The sequence below is a fragment of the Pseudorca crassidens genome, chromosome 3 (assembly GCF_039906515.1).
Source record: "Pseudorca crassidens isolate mPseCra1 chromosome 3, mPseCra1.hap1, whole genome shotgun sequence".
NCBI lineage: Eukaryota > Metazoa > Chordata > Mammalia > Artiodactyla > Delphinidae > Pseudorca > Pseudorca crassidens.
In genome coordinates this window covers 137,787,526-137,811,907 of record NC_090298.1, presented here as the reverse complement: position 1 = coordinate 137,811,907, position 24,382 = coordinate 137,787,526, and the positions used below count along the sequence as shown (strand labels likewise).

The 24,382-nt window shown below is 38.9% G+C and overlaps 1 protein-coding gene and 1 pseudogene across 4 annotated transcripts in view; both read left to right on the top strand.

The window, feature by feature from the left end:
• RNF130 (ring finger protein 130) overlaps positions 1-24,382 on the top strand; it is a 140,715-nt gene that overhangs the window by 58,479 nt on the left and 57,854 nt on the right. For all 4 annotated transcript variants that reach the window (XM_067732622.1, XM_067732623.1, XM_067732621.1 and 1 more), the window contains exons 4-5: positions 20,272-20,343; positions 22,209-22,291. In XM_067732622.1, coding sequence (XP_067588723.1) covers positions 20,272-20,343; positions 22,209-22,291 — 155 coding nt within the window. The remainder of the gene's footprint in view (positions 1-20,271; positions 20,344-22,208; positions 22,292-24,382) is intronic.
• Positions 12,707-15,583, top strand: LOC137220585 (rab-like protein 2A; annotated as a pseudogene).

Below are 24,382 nucleotides of genomic sequence, written 5' to 3'. Positions count from 1 at the left end.
GGGACTTTTCTTTAACAGTACATTTCTATTGGGATACATTCAAAGGATTAAAAAAAGTCTAAGCTGGAGCTTTCAGCAACAAGGAGGTACTTGAGAACAAGCTCCTGTAAATGTGAAACTCTGGGCCATTGATAAGAAAATGTTTTCAAACAATGATGAGGACAGGACTCATCAAGTATACCGAGTATATGGAATTTTTAAAAAGCAGGCCACAGGATAGAACCAAGATGGCAGAGCATAAGGACGTGCTCTCACTCCCTCTTGCAAGAACACCAGAATCACAACTAACTGCTGAACAATCATCGACAGGAAGACACTGGAACTCACCAAAACAGATAGCCCACATCCAAAGACAAAGGAGAAGCCACAATGAGACGGTAGGAGGGGTGCAATCACAATAAAATCAAATCCCATAACTGCTGGGTGGGTGACTCACAAACTGGAGAACCCTTATACAATAGAAGTCCACCCACTGGAGTGAAGGTTCTGAGCCCCACGTCAGGCTTCCCAACCTGGGGCTCCGGCAACAGGAGGAGGAATTCCTAGAGAATCAGACTTTGAAGGCTAGCGGGATTTGACTGCAGGACTCTGACAGGACTGAGGGAAACAGAGACTCCACTCTTGGAGGGCACACACAAAGAAGTGTGTGCATCGGGACCCAGGGGAAGGAGCAGTGACCCCAGAGGAGACTGAACCAGACCTACCTGCTAGTGTTGGAGGGTCTCCTGCAGAGGCAGGGGGTGGCTGTGGCTCACCGTGAGGACAAGGACACTGACAGCAGAAGTTCTGGGAAATACTCCTTGGCGTGAGCCCTCCTAGAGTCTGCCATTAGCCCCACCAAAGAGCTGGGTAGGCTCCAGTGTTGGGTTGCCTCAAGCCAAACAACCAACAGGGAGGGAACCCAGCCCCACCCATCAGCAGACAAGCAGATTATAGTTTTACTGAGCTCTGCCCACCAGAGCAACACCCATCTCTACCCACCACCAGTCTCTCCCATCAGGAAACTTGCTCAAGCTTCTAAGATAGCATCATCCACCAGAGGGCAGACAGCAGAAGCAAGAACTACAGTCCTGCAGCCAGTGGAACAAAAACAACATTCACAGAAAGATAGACGAGATGAAAAGGCAGAGGGCTATGTACCAGATGAAGGGACAAGATAAAACCCCAGAAAAACAACTAAATGAAGCGGAAGTAGGCAAACTTCCAGAGAAAGAATTCAGAATAATGATAGTGAAGATGATCCAGGACCTCGGTAAAACAATGGAGGCAAAGATTAAGATGATGCACGAAATGTTTAACAAAAACCTAGAAGAATTAAAGAACAAACAAACAGAGATGAACAATACAATAACTGAAATGAAAACTACACTACAAGGAATCAATAGCAGAAAAACTGAGGCAGAAGAATAGATAAGTGACCTGGAAAACGGAATGGTGGAATTCACTGCTGCAGAACAGAATAAAGAAGAAAGAATGAAAAGAAATGAAAACAGCCTAAGAGACCTCTGGGACAACAATAAACACAACAACATTTGCATTATAGAGGTCCCAGAAGGAGAAGAGAGAGAGAAAGGACCTGAAAAAATATTTGAAGGGATTATAGTAGAAAACTTCCCTAACATGGGAAAGGAAATACCCACCCAAGTCCAGTAAGCACAGAGAGTCCCATACAGGATAAACCCAAGGAGAAACATGCCAAGACACATAGTAATCAAATGGGCAAAAATTAAAGACAAAAATTTATTAAAAGCAACAAGGAAAAAACGACAAATAATATACAAGGGAAAATTATTGAAAGCAGCAAGGGAAAAATGACAAATAACATACAAGGGAACTCCCATAAGGTTAACAGCTGATTTCTTAGCAGAAACTGTACAAGCCAGAAGGGGGTGGCATGATATACTTAAAGCGATGAAGGGAAGAACCTACAACCAAGATTACCCTACCCAGCAAGGATCTCATTCAGATTCGATGGAGAAATCAAAAGCTTTACAGATAAGCAAAAGCTAAGAGAATTCAGCACCACCAAACCAACTCTACAACAGATGCTAAAGGAACTTCTCTAAGTGAGAAGCACAAGAGGAGAAAAGGACCTACAAAAACAAACCCAAAACAATTAAGAAAATTGTCATAGGAACACACATATCGATAATTACCTTAAACGTGAATGGATTAAATGCTCCAACCAAAAGACACAGGCTTGCTGAATGGATACAAAAACAAGACCCATGTATATGCTGTCTAAAAGAGATCCACTTCAGACCTAGGGACACATACAGACTGAAAGTGAGGGGATGGAAAAAGATATTCCATGTAAATGGAAATCAAAAGAAAATTGGAGTAGCAATACTCATATCAGATAAAATAGACTTTAAAATAAAGAATCTTACAAGAGACAAGGAAGGACACTACATAATATGGTAAAGGGATCAATCCAAGAAGAAGATATAACAATTATAAATATATATGCACCCAACATAGGAGCACCTCAATACATAAGGCTAACAGCTATAAAACAGGAAATCGACAGTAACACAATAATAGTGGGGGACTTTAACACCTCACTTACACCAATGGACAGATCATCCAAACAGAAAATAAGGAAACACAAGCTTTAAATGACACAATAGACCAGAGAGATTTAATTGATATTTAAAGGACATCCCATCCAAAAACAGCAGATTACACTTTCTTCTCAAGTGTGCACAGAATATTCTCCAGGATAGAGCACATCTTGGGTCACAAATCAAGCCTTAGTAAGGTTAAGAAAATTGAAATCATATCAAGCATCTTTTCTGACCACAACGCTATGAGATTAGAAATGAATTACAGGGGAAAAAAACATTAAAAATACCAACACATGGAGGCTAAACAACACATTACTAAATAACCAAGAGATCACTGAAGAAATCAAAGAGGAAGTCAAAAAATACCTGGAGACAAATGTCAATCCAAAACCTATGAGATGCAGCAAAAGCAGTTCTAAGAGGGACGCTTACAGCTATACAAGCCTACCTCAAGAAACAAGAAAAATCTCAAACAACCTAATGTTACACCTAAAGGAACTAGAGAAAGAAGAACAAACAAAACCCAAAGTTAGCAGAAGGAAAGAAATCATCAATATCAGACCAGAAATAAATGAAACAGAAGCAAAGAAAACAATAGCAAAGATCAATAAAACTAAAAGCTGGTTCTTTGAAAAGATAAACAAAATTGATAAACCATTAGCCAGACTCATCAAGAAAGGGAGAGGACTGGAATCAATAAAATTAGAAATGAAAAAGGAGAAGTTACAACAGACACCGCAAAAATACAAAGCATCCTAAGAGACTACTACAAGCAACTCTATGCCAATAAAATGGACAACCTGGAAGAAATTCTTAGAATTTCTTCTAAATTCTTAGAAATTCTTAAATTTAAGAAATTCTTCTTAAATTCTTAGAAAGGTATAACCTTCCAAAACTGAACCAGGAAGAAGCAGAAATTATGAACAGACCAATCACAAGTAATGAAATTGAAACTGTGATTAAAAATCTTCCAACAAACAAAAGTCCAGGACCAGATGGCTTCACAGGTGAATTCTATCAAACATTTAAAGAAGAACTAACACTGATCCTTCTCAAACTCTTGCAAAAATTTGCAGAGGAAGGAACACTCCCAAACTCATTCTATGAGGCCACCATCACCCTGATAACCAAAACCTGACAAAGATACTACAAAAAAAGAAAATTACCAATATCACTCATGAATATAGATGCAAAAATCCTCAACAAAATACTAGCGAACAGAATCCAACAACACATTAAAAGGGTCATACACCATGGTCAACTGGGATTTATCCCAGGGATGCAAGGATTCTTCAATATACACAAATCAATCAATGTGATATGCCATATTAACAAATTGAAGAAGAAAAACCATATGATCATCTCAATAGATGCAGAAAAAGCTTTTGACAAAATTCAACACCCATTTATGATAAAAACTCTCCATAAGGTGGGCATAGAGGGAACCTACCTCAACATAATAAAGGCCATATACGACAAACCCACAGCAAACATCATTCTCAATGGTGAAAAGCTGAAAGCATTTCCTCTAAGATCAGGAACAAGACGAGGATGTCCACTCTCACCACTATTAATCAATATAGTTTTGGAAGTCCTAGCCACGGCAATCAGAGAAGAAAAGGAAATAAAAGGAATCCAAATCGGAAAAGAAGAAGCAAAACTGTCACTGTTTGCAGATGACATGATACTATACATAGAGAATCCTAAAGATACCACCAGAAAACTACTAGAGCTAATCAGTGAATTTGGTAAAGTTGCAGGATACAAAATTAATGCACAGAAATCTCTTGCATTCCTATACACTAATGATGAAAAATCTGAAAGAGAAATTAAAAAAACACTCCCATTTACCATTGCAGCAAAAAGAATAAAATACCTAGGAATCAACCTATCTAGGGAGACAAAAGACCTGTATGCAGAAAACTATAAGACACTATTGAGAGAAATTAAAGATGATACCAGCAGATGGAGAGAGATACCATGTTCTTGGATTGGAAGAATCAATATTGTGAAAATGACTATACTACTCAAAGCAATCTACAGTTTCAATGCAATCCCTATCAAATTACCAATGGCATTTTTTACTGAACTAGAACAAAAAATCTTAAAATTTGTTTGGAGACACAAAAGACCACGAATAGCCAAGCATTCTTGAGGGAAAAAAACGGAGCTGGAGGAATCAGACTCCCTGACTTCAGACTATACTACAAAGCTACAGTAATCAAGACAATATGGTACTGGCACAATAACAGAAACATAAATCAATGGAACAAGATAGAAAGCCCAAAGATAAACCCACACACCTATGGTCAACTAATCTATGACAAAGGAGGCAAGGATATACAATGGAGAAAAGACAGTCTCCTCAGTAAGTGGTGCTGGGGAAACTGGACAGCTACATGTAAAAGAATGAAATTAGAACACTCCCTAACACCATACACAAAAATAAACTCAAAGTGGATTCAAGACCTACATGTAAAACCGGACACTATAAAGCTCTTAGAGGGCTTCCCTGGTGGCGCAGTGGTTGAGAGTCCGCCTGCCGATGCAGGGGACACGGGTTTGTGCCCTGGTCCAGGAAGATCCCACATGCTGCGGAGTGGCTGGGCCCGTGAGCCATGGCCACTGAGCCTGCGCGTCTGGAGCCTGTGCTCCGCAATGGGAGAGGCCACAACAGTGAGAAGCCCGCATACCGCAAAAAAAAAAAAAAAAAAAAAAAAACCTCTTAGAGGAGAACATAGGAAGAACAAACACTCTTTGACGTAAATCACAGCAAGATCTTTTTTTTTGCGGTATGCGGGCCTCTCACTGTTGTGGCCTCTCCCGTTGCGGAGCACAGGCTTTGGACCTGCAGGCTCAGCGGCCATGACTCACGGGCCTAGCCGCTTCGCGGCATGTGGGATCTTCCCGGACCGGGGCACGAACCCGTGTCCCCTGCATCGGCAGGCAGACTCCCAACCACTGCACCACCAGGGAAGCCCAGGAAGATCTTGTTTGATCCACCTCCTAGAGTAATGGAAATAAAAACAAAAATAAACAAATGGGACCTAGTGAAACTTCAAAGATTTTCCACAGCAAAGGAAACCATAAACAAGACAAAAAGATAACTCTCAGAATGGGAGAAAATATTTGCAAATGAATCAACAAAGGATTAATCTTCAAAATATATAAACAGCTCATGCAGCTCAATATTAAAAAGCAAACAACCCAATCCAAAAATGGGCAGAAGACCTAAATAGACATTTCTCCAAAGAAGACATACAGATGGCCAAGAAGCACATGAAAAGCTTCTCAACATCACTAATTATTAGAGAAATGCAAATCAAAACTACAATGAGGTATCACCTCACATCAGTTAGAATGAGCATCATCAGAAAATCTACAAACAACAAATGCTGGGACAGGGTGGGGAGAAAAGGGAACCCTCTTGCACTGTTGGTGGGAATGTAAATTGATACAGCCACTATGGAGAACAGTAAGGAGGTTCCTTAAAAAACTAAAAATAGAATTACCATATGATCCAGCAATCCCACTACTGGGCATATACCCAGAGAAAACCATAATTCAAAAAGATCCATGCACCCCAATGTTCATTGCAGCACTCTTTACAATAGCCAGGTCATGGAAGCAACCTAAATGCCCATCGACAGATGAATGGATAAAGATGTGGTACATATGTAAAAGGGAACAAAATTGGGTGATTTGTTGAGATGTGGATGGATCTAGAGACTGTCATACAGAGTGAAGTAAGTCAGAAGGAGAAAAACAAATATCGTATATTAACACATATATGTGGAACCTAAAAAATGGAACAGATGAACCAGTTTTCACAGCAGAAATTGAGACACAGATGTAGAGAACAAACGTATGGACATCAAGGGGGGAAAGCGGCAGGGGGGTGGGGGTGGAGGTGTGATGAACTGGGCGATTGGGATTGACGTGTACACTGATGTGTATAAAATTGATGACTGATAAGAACCTGCTGTATAAAAAAATTTTTTAAAGAATTAAGAGAGATAAAAAAGAAAAAAGAAGAATACAAACAAGCTTTAGGAAAAGGTTTACTGGTTTGGTTGGTCCACATTTTCCTTTTATGTTTGCAGAAGACTGATGCATGATAAAAAATATATGATCAATTAAGTCTAAATTTTTTTCTCTGTGTGTAAAATAGAAATTATAAAGAATAAGAAAGTATATAATCAAATATTAATTAGCAGTGTCTTTATCTTTCTAAAATATATAAAAATAATAATATGTCTTAAAATAATGGTACGTTTCCTTGGATTAAAAAAAGTTTGGTATTGTGGGCAAAAAAATAAAGCAACCCACAGTATAAGACTGAATCATCTCTTGTGTGAGGATCTGTATTAAAGATCAGATGACTAAGATGAAAAGTTCCAAGAAGAAGTTTATTATCCTTTAATCCTGAATTTAACTTCCCAAATTAAATTCTTTTTATGTTGCAGTTCTGAGGTATCAAAAGCTTTTCTTTTCTTGATATTATATATTATCATAATAACTCAGTTTACCATAGGAATTGGAATAAAACATCAGCTTTTGTTTCTTAGGAATATACTGATAGTCACTGAAATTCATTTCTTTGTCTCTAAGCTTATTTTATTTTAAAGAGTATATATTTTGTCATTAAAAAGAATATTGACAACTGACCTCTTTTGAAAAATAGTTATTTTGTCTAATTTTTCTTTTGAAAACAGAACCATCACTAAATAGTGACGTACAGAGTATGTGAGCTAAATGGGAGTGCAACACCAATTAAGATTTCATTTTTGAGAGCTAGAATGTTAAACTGGCCTTTTTGTTTTATATTTGTATTTTTGGTGAAGAAATGGTGTTAAAAAATCAAATTCATATTTTGTGTCAGTGATAGAAAAATCTTAATGGATATCTATTGAATTTTCTTAAATGCAATTTTACTGTTCCTTACTTGGGTATTTCTTTTGGTTAACTTATTGTTTCTGATTACATTTTTTTCTTCCACATAATTTTTTCTTTATATTTCTGGTAAAAGGGCAATAAAATTCAAATATGATGTCATGTGAGACTATATTAAAAAAATTACTCTATTGGCAAAAAGAAAAAAGTCTAAGCTGCATTTAATAGCCTTATTGTTGGTAGTATTGTTATTTTGGAACTATTATATGTAGATTGTAGAATAAAGCAAATAAGTAATTATGTTGATGATATTAGAAGGCAAGAATCAGAGTAAGAGAATAAATATTTAAAATACAGAAATATTATAATAATCCTTTAATCTTATTGAATTGAAAATGTCAGTATGGACTCCTGGTTTATTTTCCTTTTACTAAAGAATACAGAGCTCCTCTGTCCATGGCAATGACAACCCAGTAACAATGAATACCTCTCTTTATAGAAGAATTCCAACTAATAAATGTAGAAGGGGACTTCCCTGGTGGCACAGTGATTAAGGATCCACCTGCCAGTGCAGGGGGTGTTCTATCCCTGGTCCGGGAAGATCCCACATGCCGCGGAGCAGCTAAGCCTGTGCACCACAACTACTGAGCCTGTGCTCTAGAGCCCGTGAGCCACAACTACTGAGCCCACGTATCAAAACTACCAAAGCCTGCGTGCCCTAGAACCCGCAAGCCACAACTACTGAGCCCGCATGCTTCAATTACTGAAGCCCACGTGCCTAGAGCTCATGCTCTGCCACAAGAGAAGCCACTGCAATGAGAAGCCCACGCACTGCAACAAAGAGTAGCCCCTGCTCGCCGCAACTAGAGAAAGCCTGTGTGCAGCAACAAAGACCCAATGCAGCCAAATAAATGCAGAAGGAATGACAGAATTAGAAAATTATTTTATATTCTTAATAAAATAATGAATCTCCATTCCCACCCCATTCCACCCTCAGACTGCTCTAGGGTTATTTTCAAATACCATTTCCCACTCAAAAAAAAACCACCCAGGCATCCTTGGAGAAAAGGCTTTTTTTAGGTTTAGGGAAGCAAATTTATAAGATGAATATTGTACCAATTAGCAAGGAAGCTATTGAAGACTACTGTGGTGGTATCAAAATGACCTGGGTGCCATCTTAAAGGAGCTCCCTATATCAGTCAAATATGAGACTGAGCATTCAGGGAATAAATATTGCAGTTGATTGAAACTGCAGGTTGTTAGAGAACCAATTTGTTATTCTGAAAATCAGTTTTTAAAAACTGACTCATCTATTTTTTCTGTACAAATTGTATTGCATAGTAACCAGCTAGTTGATGAGGGAAACTTCTTTATAGAAGAATTCCAACTAACAAATGAATTATAGAATTAGAAAATCACCATTTCATTACCCTCAATGAAATGATGGATTTATAGTGCTCATCTGTGGATGCTAAAATCAGATGAAAGACTGATGGGAGCTTCATAATGGATGGATCAAGCACTTAGGACTGTCAGAACCCGTTTTCTCTTCCCTCCACTACTTCAGCACAGCTGCTGATGGTGTATCTGTAGAATAATGCTGTAGTTTGTGGTTTGACCCCACCTACTTGTAGTCTGGGGTTTGTGAGATACCCTTTCACCTGGTTTTGTTAAAGATGTTTGTGGGCTTTTACTTTTACTCTCAAAGTTTCTCTGTGCATTTTTATGAGGAAATTTGGTAAGATTTTAAAAGGTACACTGACACCACCGCCTTGTGCCAGTTGAAGGCCATTGCATCAGGCTTTTCTTCCTGTCCTTCCACTGAACGATTATTGTCGAGGCCACCGTGACCTCTACTTGCCATCTCCAGTAGTCACTTCTTAGTTCTCGGGATACTTCCTCAAACTTCATACACCCAAAACTGAACTTTTGATTTCCCCTTCCAAATCTGCTCTTCCTGAATCTTCCTTATGTCTCTAAGCTGCTCAGCATCATCTTTGACCCCTTTCTTTCTCCCATATTCCACACTTAATCTATCAGTCCTCTCAGATCTACCTTCAAAATATATCCTGTATACTAACACTGAACAAAAAGGAAATTAAGGAAACAATATGCATTTACAATAGCATCAAAAAGAGTAAAATATTTAAGAATAAACTTAACCAAGGAGGTAAAAGACTTATACACTGAAAACTACAAAACGTTGCTGAAAGAAATTAAAGATGCAAATAATTGGAAAGTCATACTATGTTCATGGATTAGAAGACTTAATATCGTAAAGATGACAATAGTACCCAGATTCAGTGCAATCCCTATCAAAATCCCAATTGCTTTTTTGCAAAGATAGAAAATCCTATCCTAAAATTCATATTGAATCTCAAGGGGTCCAAATAGTCAAAACAACCTTGAAAAAGAAGAACAAAGTTGGAGGTCTCAAACTTCTGGATTTCAGAACTTAGTACAAAGCTACAGTAATCAAAACAGTGTGGTTCTGGCATACAGACAGACCAGTGGAATAGAATTGAGAGCCCAGAAATAAACCCTCACATATATGTTCAAATGATTTTTGATAAGGTGCCAGGACCATTCAGTGAGGAACAGACAGTCTTTTCAACAAATGATGCTGGGAAAACTGGATATCCACATGCAAAAAAATGAAGTTGGACCATTACCTTACACTATGTACAAAAATTAACTTGAAATGGGTCAGAGACCTTAGCATAAGAGCTAAAACTATACAACAATATAAGGGAAATGCTTCATAACATTGGATTTAGCAGTGACTTCTTAGATATGACACTAAACGTACAAGTAATAAAAATTATAGATAAATTGGACTGTATCAAAATTTTAAATGTCTGTGTAGCAAAGGACACAGTAAATTAGAATGAAGAGGCAACCCACAGAATAGGAGACAATATTGGCAAATTGTGTATCTGGCAAGGGTTAATATCCAGAATATATAAAGAACTCCCACAATTCAACAAAACAGGCAAACCTGGTTTTTTAAATATGCAAAAGACTTAAAAAGACATTTCTCAAAAAGAGATATACAGGGACTTCCTGGTGGTCCAGTGGTTAAGAATTGCCTTCCAATGCAGGGGATGTGTGTTCAATCCCTGGTCGGGGAACTAAGATCCCACATGCCGCTGGGCACCTAAGCCCGCGCACCACAACTAGAGAAGTCCGTGTGCCTCAACAAAAGATCCCACATGCCGCTTCGAGGATCCCACGTGCCACAACTAAGACCCAAAGCAACCCAAAAAAGAGAGATATACAAATGGCCAATAACCACATGAAAAGATGTTCAACATACTAATCGTTAGGGAAATGCAAATCAAAACCACAATGAAATATCACTTCACAATCATTAGAGCTAATATTTTTTAAAAAACAAAATAAATATTTCTTGGATGAGGAGAAACTAGAACCCTTAGGCATTGCAAAATGGTGAGGCCACTGTGGAAGACAGTATAGCAATTCCTCAAAATATTAAACATAGAAATACCATACGACCTGGCAATTTCACTTCCGGGTATATACCAAAAGAATTGAAAGCAGGATCTCAATGAGATTATTTTATACCCATGTTCAATAGCAGCATTATTCACAATAGCCAAAAGTGGAAGCAACTTGGGTGTACATAAATAGATGAATGTATAAAGGAAATGTAGTGTATACATACAATATCACTCAGCCTTAAATATTATTAAGCCTCATTATTATTCAGCCTTAAAAAGGAAGAAAATTCTGACACATGCTACATTGTGGAGGAACCTTGAGGACACTATGGCAAGTGAAACAAACCAGTCATAAAAAGACAAATACTGTATGATTCCTCTTACATGAGGTACCTAGAGTAATCAAATTCAAAGACAGAAAGTAAAATGGTGGTTGCCAGAGACTCGGGGTGGGGGTGGAAGGAGGAAATGTTTAATGGATATATAGAGTTTCAGTTTTGCAAGACAAAAGAGTTTGGGAGATTTGATGCATAAAAATGTGAATGTACATAACATTACCAAAGTGTACACTTAGAGATGGGTAAGATAGTAAATTTTATGTTACATGTTTTTACCACAATTAAAAGATTTTTTAATTTGTAAGATATTTGTATAAAGAAATGTGATAATATATAGTGGAGTTATATGAGTAAAATGGGTGACAACAGCACAAAAGCTGAGAGGGATGAAATGAAAGAATACTGTCGTAAGGCTCTTACACTATATGTAAAGTAGTATAATCACCTGAAATTAGACTGTGATAAGTTAAAGATGCATATACTTAAAACCTAAAGTAACCCCTAAAGTAACACTACAAAGAGTTATAGCTAAATCCAACGGAGACAAATGAAATTGTAAAAAGACAAGACAAAACAAAACAAAAAACTCAATCCTAAACAAAACAGAAAAAAGCAGGAAAAGAGAATAAAGAACAGATGGGACAAATAGATAACAAATACCAAAATGATATACATAAACATAATCATATCATAGCCACATTAAAGTATACCCTCTAAACACGCAGTTAAAAGCAGAGGTTAGCAGATTGGATTAAAAAAGGAAGACCCAACCATATGCTGCTTGTAAGAAACCTACTTTAAATATAAAAATATAAATAGGTTAAAAGGGTGAAGAAGGCTACACAAAACCAACACAAATCAAAATAAAGTTGAAGAGGCTAATTAATATCAGGAGATTTCAGAGCAAACCTGTTGCCAGGGATACACTTAAACACTTATGCAGGTAATAACAAAGCTAAAAAAAAAATGAAGTGAAAACTGATAGACCTGCAGTGAGAAATAGACAAACCTGCAATTATAGTCTGATTTCATTACCCCTCTCTCAATTGAAAGAATAAGGAGACAGAAAATCATTGAGTACGTAAAAGACTTGAACAGCATAATCAACTAACTTTACCTGATTGATGTTTACAGAACACTCTCTCTAACAAAAGCAGAACATACATTCTTTGGAAATGCTCTCTGGGCCATAAAACAAGTCTCAAAATTTTAAGAGGATTCAAGTCACACAAAATATGTTCTCTGACCTCCTGGAGTTAAATTAGAAATCAGTAACAGAAAAATCTCTGGAAAACCCCCAAATATGTGGAAACGAACTTCTAAATAACCCATGAGGTAAAGAAGAAATCAAAAGGGAAATTAGAAGATCATTTGAACTGAATGAAAATGAAAACAATATATCAAAATTTTGAATGTGCCACTAAAGCAATTTCTATATTAGAGAAGAATGTCTGGAATTAATACTCTCAGCTTACACCTTAAGAAATTGGAGAAAGAAGAGCAAATTAAACCAAAAGTAGACAGAAGAAAGGTAATAAGAAAGATCAGAGCAGCAGTTGGTGAACTAGAAAACAGAAAAACAGAGAAAATTACTCAAAGAATTAGTTCCTTGAGAAAGTCAATAAAATTGATAAGCCTCTGGCCAAACTGATCAGGAGAAAAAGAGAAGGCACAAATTAGCAATATCAAAAATGGGATGACATCGCTACAGATTATAGAGATAGTAAGGAAATCTTGTGAACAAGTTTATGCCAATAAATTTGACAACTTCTATGAAATGGATGAATTCCATTAGTGTGGTCATTCCATACTAATGACCAAAGCGCACTCAAGGTGAATAGATAAATTAAATAGCCCTATATCTATTAAGGAAATTGCATTTAAAACTATCCGAAAAAAGAAAACTCCAGGTACAGATGGTTTCTGGTGAGTTCTACAAAAACTTAAGGAAGAAATAATAACAATTCTATGCCAACTCCAGAAAACTGAAAAGATAGGAATACTTCCCATTTCATTCTATGAAGCCAGCATCATCCTGGTACCAAAACCAGACAAAAACATTACAAAACAGAAAACTACAGAATCCCTCTTGAACATAGATTTTAAAATTCTAAACAAATTTTACCAAATCATATCTAACAATATATAAAAAAGATAGTTCATCATGACCAGGTGGCATTTATCCCAAGAATGCAGGTTGATTTAACATTCAAAAAATTAATCAGGGCTTCCCTGGAGGTGCAGTGGTTGAGAGTCCGCCTGCCGATGCAGGGGACACGGGTCCGTGCCCCGGTCCGGGAAGATCCCACATGCCGCGGAGCAGCTGGGCCCATGAGCCATGGGTGCTGAACCTGCGCGTCAGGAGTCTGTGCTCCGCAATGGGAGAGGCCACAACAGTGAGAGGCCCGCTTACCACAAAAAAAAAAAAAAAAAAAAAATTAATATAATTTTCTATATTAACAGACCAAAAAAAGGAAAACCATATGATCTCAACAGATGCAGGAAAAAAACATTTACCAAAATCCAGCATATATTCCTGATTAAAAACTTTTAGCAGGGTGTCTGGGATGATATAGGGTCCAGGGACGGCAGTGTACAGGGCCTAGGGGTCAGCTGGCCAAGGGTTGGCCAACCTGCAGTATCCCTGGTCTCCAGCCCTCACCCAAGACTATCCAAGAGGACAAAGCCTCCCCAATGGCAGGCTCAGCATGTGGGAACCACCTCTCTGAGGCCTTCCTTGGGCCCTGAGCCAGACGGAGGGCCTGGTTCCTGGAATGACAGGCTGACAGTGACAAGAGTCCCTTCCCCTGGGCTGGGCCCCTCTATAGCCAGGAGCCAGTGGCCCAGGACAGAGCCAAACCCTGTGAGCTGAACCAAGAGAAATACAATGCTGATGACAACATGAAGATCATCTGCCAGTGGGACAGCACCATGGGCAAGCCCAAATTTATGGAGAGATTTATCATAGATGGATTTCAGCCACAGCAGCTGTCCACATACACCCTGACCCTGTATAAGCACATGGCCATGGTGGACAGTATCTTACTGGTCTCATCTTTGTGGACTTTTTGGACACAGCAAGCCAGGAGCAGTTCCAGAGCACACATGCCTCCTACTGCAAGGCCCACACCTACATCGTGCTGTTTGATGTCAGAGGAAAGTCACCTACAAGAACCTGAGCACCTTGGGAAATGGGGCTTTGGGAGTTCATGCCAGAGATCCTGTGCATCTGGTGGCCAAAAAAATTGTTGCAGACATAAAGGTGACCCCCAAAATCTTCAGTTTTGCCCAGTTCTCCCTGCTCCCATACTTTGTCTCAACCGCTGATGGTACCAACAGTGAAAAGCTTTCCAATGATGCAGTTCAGTTGGCTGTGTCTTAGAACACCCTGTACACTTCATGGATGAGGTTTTGCAGGAGCTTGAGGACTTTGACTTGGATAGAAGGAGCAGAAGGAGGAGGATATGCCCAACTAAGAAGCAATGGGGCAGCATTGTGAGCCCATCTCAAAACTGAGAAGCCCTTCCAAGCCATCTCCCACGAACCTCCTGAAAACCCACCAATCCCATTTGCCTCCCCTACTTCATTGCCCATGATACCTTCTCACAGTTGTCTCCTCCCCTGTACTCAGGGACAGGGATGAGGATAGCACCAGCAAGTGCCCTCAACCGATGTAAGAGGTCCACATTAGACCGTAAAGCAGAATTAGAGATCAGTATTACAACCTTCCCTCCATGGCCAGACAGTAAAGAGAATCAGGGAACATGCTTTGTGTGTCTCTTAGAAATTTAGGTGAGTTTTTTTTTTTCTCCCAGAACTGACCTCAGGGTCCATTCATTGCATCTCCACCAAGGGAATGATTTCTAATCCTTGATTACCCCCATTTCCATCCCCGTGGAATTTGGGAAGCCTCCATCCTTTTTACACATGACCTACCATCCTTTATCCTTTTTAGTCTCCCAACAAACTTTTTAAAAAATGGTTTTGAGCAGACAGCTGTTCACTTCACGGATTTTTGAGCACCTATGGTATTTCACGAGCTCTTGTAGGTACAGCCAGTACCTTGGTGAACAGTGAGGCCAAGACCACAGGCACAGATTTGCCATTAAAATCAAATGAAAGGGCTTCCCTGGTGGCGCAGTGGTTGAGAGTCCGCCTGCCGATGCAGGGGACATGGGTTCGTGCCCCGGTCTGGGAAGATCCCACATGCCACGGTGCGGCTGGGCCCGTGAGCCATGGCCGCTGAGCCTGCACGTCCGGAGCCTGTGCTCCGCAACGGGAGAGGCCACAACAGTGAGAGGCCCACGTACCGCAAAAAAAAAAAAAAAAATCAAGTGAAAGGTGTCAGATCTGGCCGTACACAAACTTTGTTGGTAAACGTCAAAGGTCAGTAGGCCATTGGGTCCAAACCCATTTGGATTACAAGAACTTGACTTCTTAAAGAGGTACTGTTAAAACCCCTCTTTCATCATATGAGGCTTTCTCTCATTTTTTGAAGACTAGTATGGACGTTGTGTGACTCTGTCCTTTGGTGACAGAGGCTGCAAAAGAACCATCCTGCTGCCTTTTCCGCTTCTTTCTAGTACTTGTGGCTCACTAATGTGTTTTTATGATCATCTTGTGCATTATTTCCATTGTTTTTATTTTTTTCTGTTTTTTTTTTTACAGTAAGGGTTGAATTACATTTTAGAAATCTCTTAGCAAAGTAGGCATAAAATGTAACTTCCTTAAACTGAAGAGGGGCATCTATGAAAAACTGACAGCTACCATCACACTTAAAGGGGAAGACTAAATGGTTTTTCCTAAGATTAGAAACGAGACTGATGTGTGCTCTTATGACTTTTGTTTCCACATTATACTGGAGGTTCTAGCCAGCACAATAAGGAAAAAGAAAAATAAAAGGTACCCATATTAGAAATGAAGAAGTAAAACTGTCATTTGCAGATGACGTTATTGTCTATGAAGAAAATTTGACGGCATTTATTAAAAAGCTACTAGAAGTAACAAATGGGTTTAACAAGGTTGCAAGATATAAGATCATTATACATTTTTATAACTATTTTTTTAATATTTTTTTTTATTTATTTATTTGGTTGCACCAGGTCTTAGTTGCGGCTGGTGGGCTCCTTAGCTGTGGCTCACGGATTCCTTAGTTGCAGCTTGCTGGCTCCTTAGTTGTGGCATGTGGGCTCCTTAGTTGTGGCATGTGAACTCTTAGTTGCAGCATGCATGTGGGATCTAGTTCCCTGACCAGGGATCAAACCTGGGCCCCTTGCATTGGGAGCTCAGAGTCTTAACCACTGTGCCACCAGGGAAGTCCCAAGATCATTATACATTAATGAATTTTATTTCTATACAAGAAATGAATGGGAATTGAATATTTTAAATACCATTTTCATTAGCATCAAACAGGAAATAACATAAACAGGAAATTCTTAGAGATCTCACAAAAGATATATAAGATCTATACAGTGAAATCTATAAAATATTGTTGAGAAAAATAAAAACTAAATAAATGGAGAGATATACAGTGTTCGGGGAACCACTCAATATTGTTAAGATGTCATTTGTCTCCCAATTGTTCTATATATTCAGTGCAATCCCAGTGTAGATCCCAGGAGGCTTTTGTTTTTAATAGAAATTGACAAGATGGACCTAAAATTAATATGGGAATGCAGAGGATCAAGAACAACCAAAAAGACATTGGAAAAGGAGAAAAAAATTGGAGTTGATTTCAGATTTGTTACGAAGCAACAGAAATCATGACAGTGTGGTATTTGCTTAATGATAGACAAATAGATACATGGTACAAAATAGTGTTCAGCCATAGATCAACACATATATGGGCAACAGATTTTTGCCAAACGTACAAAGGCAATTCAGTGGAGGAAGGACAGCCTTTTCAACAAATGGTGCTGGGACAATTGTGTGTCATATGAAAAAAAAAACTTTGATCCATACCTTGAACCATATGCAAAAGTAACTCAAATGGATCAGAGGCCTACATATAAAGGCCTACATATAACTTCTAGAAAAGAAAATAGGGAGAACTCTTGTAACCTTGAGATAAGGCAAAGATTACTTAGATACAATACCAGAGCACAATCAACAAATGAAACATTGATAAACTGACTTCATCAAAATTAAAAACTTCTGCCAGAATGAGAGAAAATATATGCAAAATGAATTATATCTCGAGTATGTAAACTACTCTCTAGGTGGCTCTGTAGCACAATGGATAGCACACTGGACTTCTAGAATATGTAAAATACTCTCAAGTCAATAATAACAACTCTAGAAAAATGGGCCAAAGATTCTAGCAGACACTTCCCCAGAGAAGATATGCAGATGGCAAATGAGTACATGAAAAGATGCTTAACATCATCAGTCATTATAGAAATACAAATTAAAACCACAATGAGATACCACTGCACACCTATTAGAATGGTTACAATCAAATGAAAAAGACTGGGCATACCAAGTGTTGGTGAGGATTTGGAGGAACTGGGATTTTCATACACTGCTGGTGGAAATGTAAAATGGTACACTCACTTTAGCAAACACTTTGGCAGTCTCTTAAAAAGTCACACACGCCTACCATATTAGCCAGTCTTCCCTACTTCATAGCTATTTACCCCAGCACAAGGAAAGTATAAATCCTTACAAAGACATGTACGCTGTTTGAAAAGTAAAGACTGCTGTTTTTAGCTTTATTCATTGCAGCCAGAACTGGAAAACAATACAAATGTCCCATCAACAGGGAAAAGGATAAATAAGTTGTGTTATGTCTATACAATGGGATACTACATAGCATAAGAAATGAACTACTGATGCATGCAACAACATGGATTAATCTCAAGATAATTATGCTGAGTGAAAGAAAGTGTGCACAAAATAGAACATACTGTCATTCCATTTATATAAGACTCTCAAAAATACAAACTATAGTAGCAGAAAGTAGTTCATGGAGGATGAAGTGAAAAGGTGGCAGGAAGAAGGGATTAAGAAGAGGCACAAGGAAATTTGGGGAGGATGATAGACTATGTTGATTGTTGTGATGGTTTCATAGTCAAGTTAAAACATCAAATTGTACACTTTATGCAGTTTAAGTCAGTTATATCTCCATAAGGCTATTTTAAAAATATTTATGTATGTATGCATGTATATGTATATATGCATGTATGTGATAGAGGGGACTCAGATTAAAAGAGACTTGAGACACATAGCAACCAAATGCAATGTTTGGACTTTGTATCTTGATTCAAGCATTCTGGAGGCAGCTGGGGAAATAGTCTGAGTGTTAGATTATGTTGATTAATTATTGTTAGTTTTGTTAGATAAGACAGTGGCACCAAACAAAAGCCCATATCTGTTAGACATAGTTCACTTGGGGTGACTTTATGGGTGAAAGCCTACAGTGCTTGTGATGTGCTTTGAAATCCTCTAGCATAATAAAGGGGGGGGAATAGATGAAGAATATAGGTAAATACTGATAATTGAAAGTCAATGATAAATACATTAAAGGTCCATTAAATTCCGGTTTCTTTTGTGTACTTTAAAATTCCTCCTAAAATTTTATGTTGTTTTTGTCTTATCCTCAGTGTAGAATCCAAGGTCTCCTTTGTTTTAGCTCCCACCATACCCCTTCAGCCTCACCATCTGCCTCGCACCACAGTTTAGGATCTGGTTATATGCAGGGTGACAATCTGTCCCAGTGTGCCTGGAACAGTCTTGGTTTGCGCCCGTTGTCCCAGTGTAATTATTAACAGGGCCCTCTGACTCTCAAAATATTCTAATTTGAGTAATATATGCTTACCCTAGTTATAGTTATATCGAACTGTAATTGCCTTCACATACCTGTGCTTCACACCTGTTTGTCTTTACTAGACTATTCCTTTGTCCAGAATCCCCCTTCCTATCACAATGCTCTCCTTATCTAACTCCTTCCTACTCACTTTTCCAAGTCTTAGCTCAGGCATCATTTTCTCAAAGCCTTCCCTGGCAGTCCTCTGCTGCCCTATCCCACCCCACCTGCATTATTTTGCCTTCTTTGTGCTGCCACACCACCTGGGCATGCTCCGTCATACAGCACTTGATGAAAATGTGTTTACTGGTCTGCTTTCCAATTCAGTTAGCTTTTCAAGGTTAGGGGTACACTGTCTTTTCATCTTTGGGTACTTGGTGTCTAACAGTGTTGGCAATGTCTGCAAAATGCTGGATAAATTCAGCCTTAGAGATTTTCTGACTTAACCTTCTTAGATAAATGAGAAAAACTCAAGCTTGGAAAGGTAAATGCACCTTCCTAAGATCACGGAGCATAGCAGTGGCAGAGTCAGAAGTAGAGCTCATGATTGTATCCCTTCTCCCACAGTGATATGATAAGCAATTTTAAGGAGCTTTAGAGGTGTCTTTTCACAAAGACAGAGCTTATATATCTAATAAGGGTCATCCTTGGAGCAGAACAGGAAAGCTATTAGAACAGTGGCAGTAGCTCTGACATGTACAAGAACTAGATGTTGATAATGCTGTAATATTTCACATTTGTTAGATACAAAATGCAATGGTGATTATGACACCTGGCTTTTTTACTATATACACTTATTTACCAGAATGCTAAATCTGTGGGGAAAACTGCCAGTTTTTCTCTTTTTTAAATTATTTTTTTAGAATCCTCTCATACGATATGACATGGAAAGTAATGTAGGATAATAGGGACTTTATACATTTAATTATTTTAAAATAAAGAACATCATCTAGAGTGCATCTTAAAAGTTCTCATCACAAGAAGAAAAACATTCTGTATGGTGATAGATGTTAACTAGACTTATTGTGATCATTTCAAAACATACAACTATCAAATCATGTTGTACACCTGAAACTAATATAATGTGTATCTCAATTATACCTCAATTAAAAATTTTTATAAAATAAAGTTAGCTGAAATATCAGAAAAAAAAAAGAACATCCAGAGATCTTGCACTTAATGTCTGTTTTTCTTTGCAATTTTCATAGCGTCGTCTTGGAGATGCAGCCAAGAAAGCCATCAGCAAATTAACAACCAGAACAGTGAAAAAGGGTGATAAGGTACAGTAATGAAATCACTTTAACACTATAAAAACAGTAAAGTATTTTGCTTTTGATTTGGTGGGCGGGAGTATACCCTAACCATTTGTGTCTCCTTTGTTAGATTATTCTTTTTCTCCAAGCATACTATCTAAAGTAGCTTCTCTTTGAAATCTTATTTTTAGTATGCCTGTCATTCAGAGACCCTCCATACAGTTCTCTAATTTTCCTGGATTTTAAATGCCCCTGTCATAATTAGCATCACCGGACTACTTACAGTTTCCCTAGCTGTGGTGTTCAACGGTTTTCTTCTGCTAAAACCTAGCATATTTGGGGGAAGAACTCTAAGTAGCCAGGAATGTGCATTCTCTTCCTGTGCTTCATGCGACTTTGCGTCTCTCTTCTGTGTTTTGGTTCTTCACCAGTTAGCTGGAGAACTAGAGACCCACATTCAAGGGAGTGTTGGTTAACAAGGTGCTTTCTGTACAGTGGGCTAAGCAGTTTGAAAGAAGGGCACAGTTTGTTAGGGTTGGATCTAGTGGCTTAGGGGAAATGACTCAGAGAGGTAGTGATAGAGGCCATCTATGGCTGAGATTCCTGACCCTAATTCTTCAGTCAGATCTCAAAATTAGGTAGAGCCCTGTTTCTGCTCTCTATGGACAAAACAGCAACTTAATGTGAGACCCTGTGTTCAATATATTTAAGGTTATCTAGAATGAAGAAATTGCATCTCTGAAGTTATAAAACCAAACCTGTCTTCTGCCCCAAAACCAACTCTAATTTTTTACCAGAGAGCTCTGGAAGGATAATTACAGGTGATTCTCCATCCTCTTAAGTTTTACCACTTTCTTGACTTTACTCATTTTTATTCCCACTGCCTTGACATCCCACATCTAGTTTTCCTTGACACAGCTCCAGAAGATAGAAACATTTTCAATGAACTTCATGGTATACTAAAGAAAGAAAAAAGTAAAAACACTTGCAGAAAATATAAGCAGCATCACAACAGCTGTACTTTAACCCCAGAGGAGTGGTCACCAATATAAATGCTTTTTTGACCTGGTAGCCTTCAGCTGCCACATTAATTTGAACTTCCCTGGAGCTCACCCAACCTACCCATCCTACTTTGTCCCCCCATGCTAATACAAAACCATCTTTCCTTATTAAAACCAACACTTTTTTAAAGTTTGTACCTCCTAGACCTGTCAAGAGTTACCCTACTGAGTTTCAGTCCAAGCGGCAGTGACACAGCAAATAGTGTTGCCTTTCCTGGTAGTGCTCTGTTTAATGACAAGGCAGGGGAACCCTTCCCCAATCCAGAGGAGGAAGGAGATCAATTACCCTGGGTGACCAAAAACCTGGCTGACTCTTCCTGACCCTTGATAAAGACCTAGTATAGAGTTGAGTCCATGACTGTTCTCTACCCCAAATCTATGACCAGATGCACAGCTCCTATCCTTGGGGTGAGTCTTTAGGGGGCTCAACCATCTTTTCTGCCTGTACTTAACTGTGTGGTCAGATGAGCGTCCTGATGAGGAAAACCTACTCAGACCAGTATAGTGATGCAGCACTAGATGGTCCAAGGTGATAGCTGATTTGAATCTTAAAAAAAAATTAGTATTCTGATTTCTAAGACGTTTCACAAAAAGAATTAGTATTAATTGTTACACCATAGTTTTAAAACAAAATAGACTGGCTTAGTTACAATTTGGGTCAATACAGTTAAGCAAATGGAAACATTACATTTTTTTTTTTATAACCTTTCACTTTATAATCACCTGTTTACCACAGTTGCCACAGGAAAAATCTTAGCTGGATCGTATCTCCTCCATTTAGGTACTTATAGCTTTAGCGTATAACTTTCATTGCTGTGCTTTTCATTTCAGGAAACAGACCCAGACTTTGATCATTGTGCAGTCTGCATAGAAAGCTATAAACAGAATGATGTTGTCCGGATTCTCCCCTGCAAGTATGTCAAATTTCTTCGTTTAAAATAGAATGATACTGGGCTTCCCTGGTGGTGCAGTGGTTGAGAGTCAGCCTGCGATGGAGGGGACACGGGTTCGTGCCCCGGTCTGGGAGGATCCCACATGCCGCAGAGTGGCTGGGCTCGTGGGCCATGGCCACTGGGCCTGTGTGTCCGGAGCCTGTGCTCCGCAACGGGAGAGGCCACGGCGGTGAGAGGCCCACGTACCACAAAAAAATAAAAAAAAGAATAGAATGATACTAATGTGATTTGTACATCTCCCTTTCAGAGTGGGTATCCACTTAATTTTGAGAGCCACCTTACCCACGGCTTTTCTGGTAGGCAGAGGCCCAGCTGCACACTGCACATAGTGGTGAGCCATGTGCCTCAGCAAGAACTGATTGCAAAGCCTTTTCTAGTTATGAGAAACACAGGGGCACAACCTCCACAGGTTGTGTGGAGGCACATTAGTAGCCTAAAAACATTAAGGTCAAGAATTTTTATTTCTGTAACTTCTGTGGTTTTCAGAACTAGCCACTGTTCCTCTCCTTCTTAAATCAGAGTACATCACTAGGCTCTCTGATAAAGCCTCAGCAGTGTTCACTTGGTGCTGGGTACCAGAACTCTAGGACTTGGATTAAATCTTTTTTTGAGCCTTGGCTGTGTAAAGTGGGGAGGACTGGTATGTGCTGTGTGCCTGCCCCACGTCAGGTACTCTGCTCTGTGCAGTTTACATCTACTCTCTCCCCATTGTCCAGTAAGGGATGGCAAAGTCAATAGTAGAGCTGCCAGGGTCACACAAGTCAGAAATGGCAGAGCCAATATAAAGGTGTGCCTCTGTATTATTTCTGCTCTTTATGTAGGGCCACATGCCTCCCTCCAAAAGGAGGATGTTCACCTATACTCTGGTGCCCTAAAAAGAGTGTGTGGATTTCTACCATGGTGCTATGCCAAGCTAGGGAGTATGAGACACTAAGATACACAATTCTGAGCATTGACTGGAAAAATATGAGGTCACCTACTGAGGAGCCTAAAATCAAAAGACTTTTCCTTCTCCCTTCTCTTTTAAAAGACATCCACATAACTCTTACCTTCTAATTATATGGAACATGTGAATGAATAGAATAATTAGTAGTAGTTGTCTCCATGAGGCTACTGGTGTTAGTTTACTTATTCACAAAGTTATATATTTTGAGCCTAGAAAGATCTGGGTTTTTTAAATCAAAACTTAAGAATAATTCCATATACTGAAACAGAAAACGAAGATTCAGGAAGTCAAATCATTTAGTTTACATATAAAGGGAAATCTGTAAAACTAAATTTAACCTGTGCTATAGAAAATTAAACTGTGTAATTACAGTTTTTCCAGTATAAAAACATGAGGCTAAAGGAAATACACATACAAATACAGTTGACCCTGTACAACTCGGGTGTGAACTGCACCGGTCCACCTATTTCAGTAGTAAATACTGCAGTACTACATGATCAGCAATTGGTTGAATGTGCAGAACTGCGGATACGGAGGGCTGACTGTAAAGTTATATGTGGATTATCAGCTGCATGGGGGCATCAACACCTCTAACCCCACCCCACCCCTAGGTTGTTCAAAGGTCAACTATGCAGATCAGGGGAAAGGTTAGTATGATACATTATAAAGCATAATCAGCTCTTACTTGCTTTTAAAAATTGTTTTTACCTGCACAGATTTCTTTTGACACTGGAGTAGCCAGGAAGAAGCCGAGTCTTTCAAAATTCTCTGGCTTTGTATCTCAGTCCAGGGGCCCTTGGGACCATCTGAGACCTAAGAACGAAAGCTGCCAAAACCACTGATGGTTATTAATAAGGTGACACTGTTTTCCTCAGGGGAGCCTCAGCTGAAAATAGATTATGCTGGGAAGTTTGCTCCATTTTCTCTCTGTCCCTCAAGCATTGGCTTTTTCAAGAGTTTCATTCTTATTTCTCTTTTTTTCTTCCAAAAATCAGAATCAGTGGGGAGCTTTCAGAAACAAATCCTGAGGGGAGACCCGGGCATGTTTGTTTTTATTAAGTACCTGGGTGACTCTGATGCTGCAAGACCATACCATCTATTTTTTT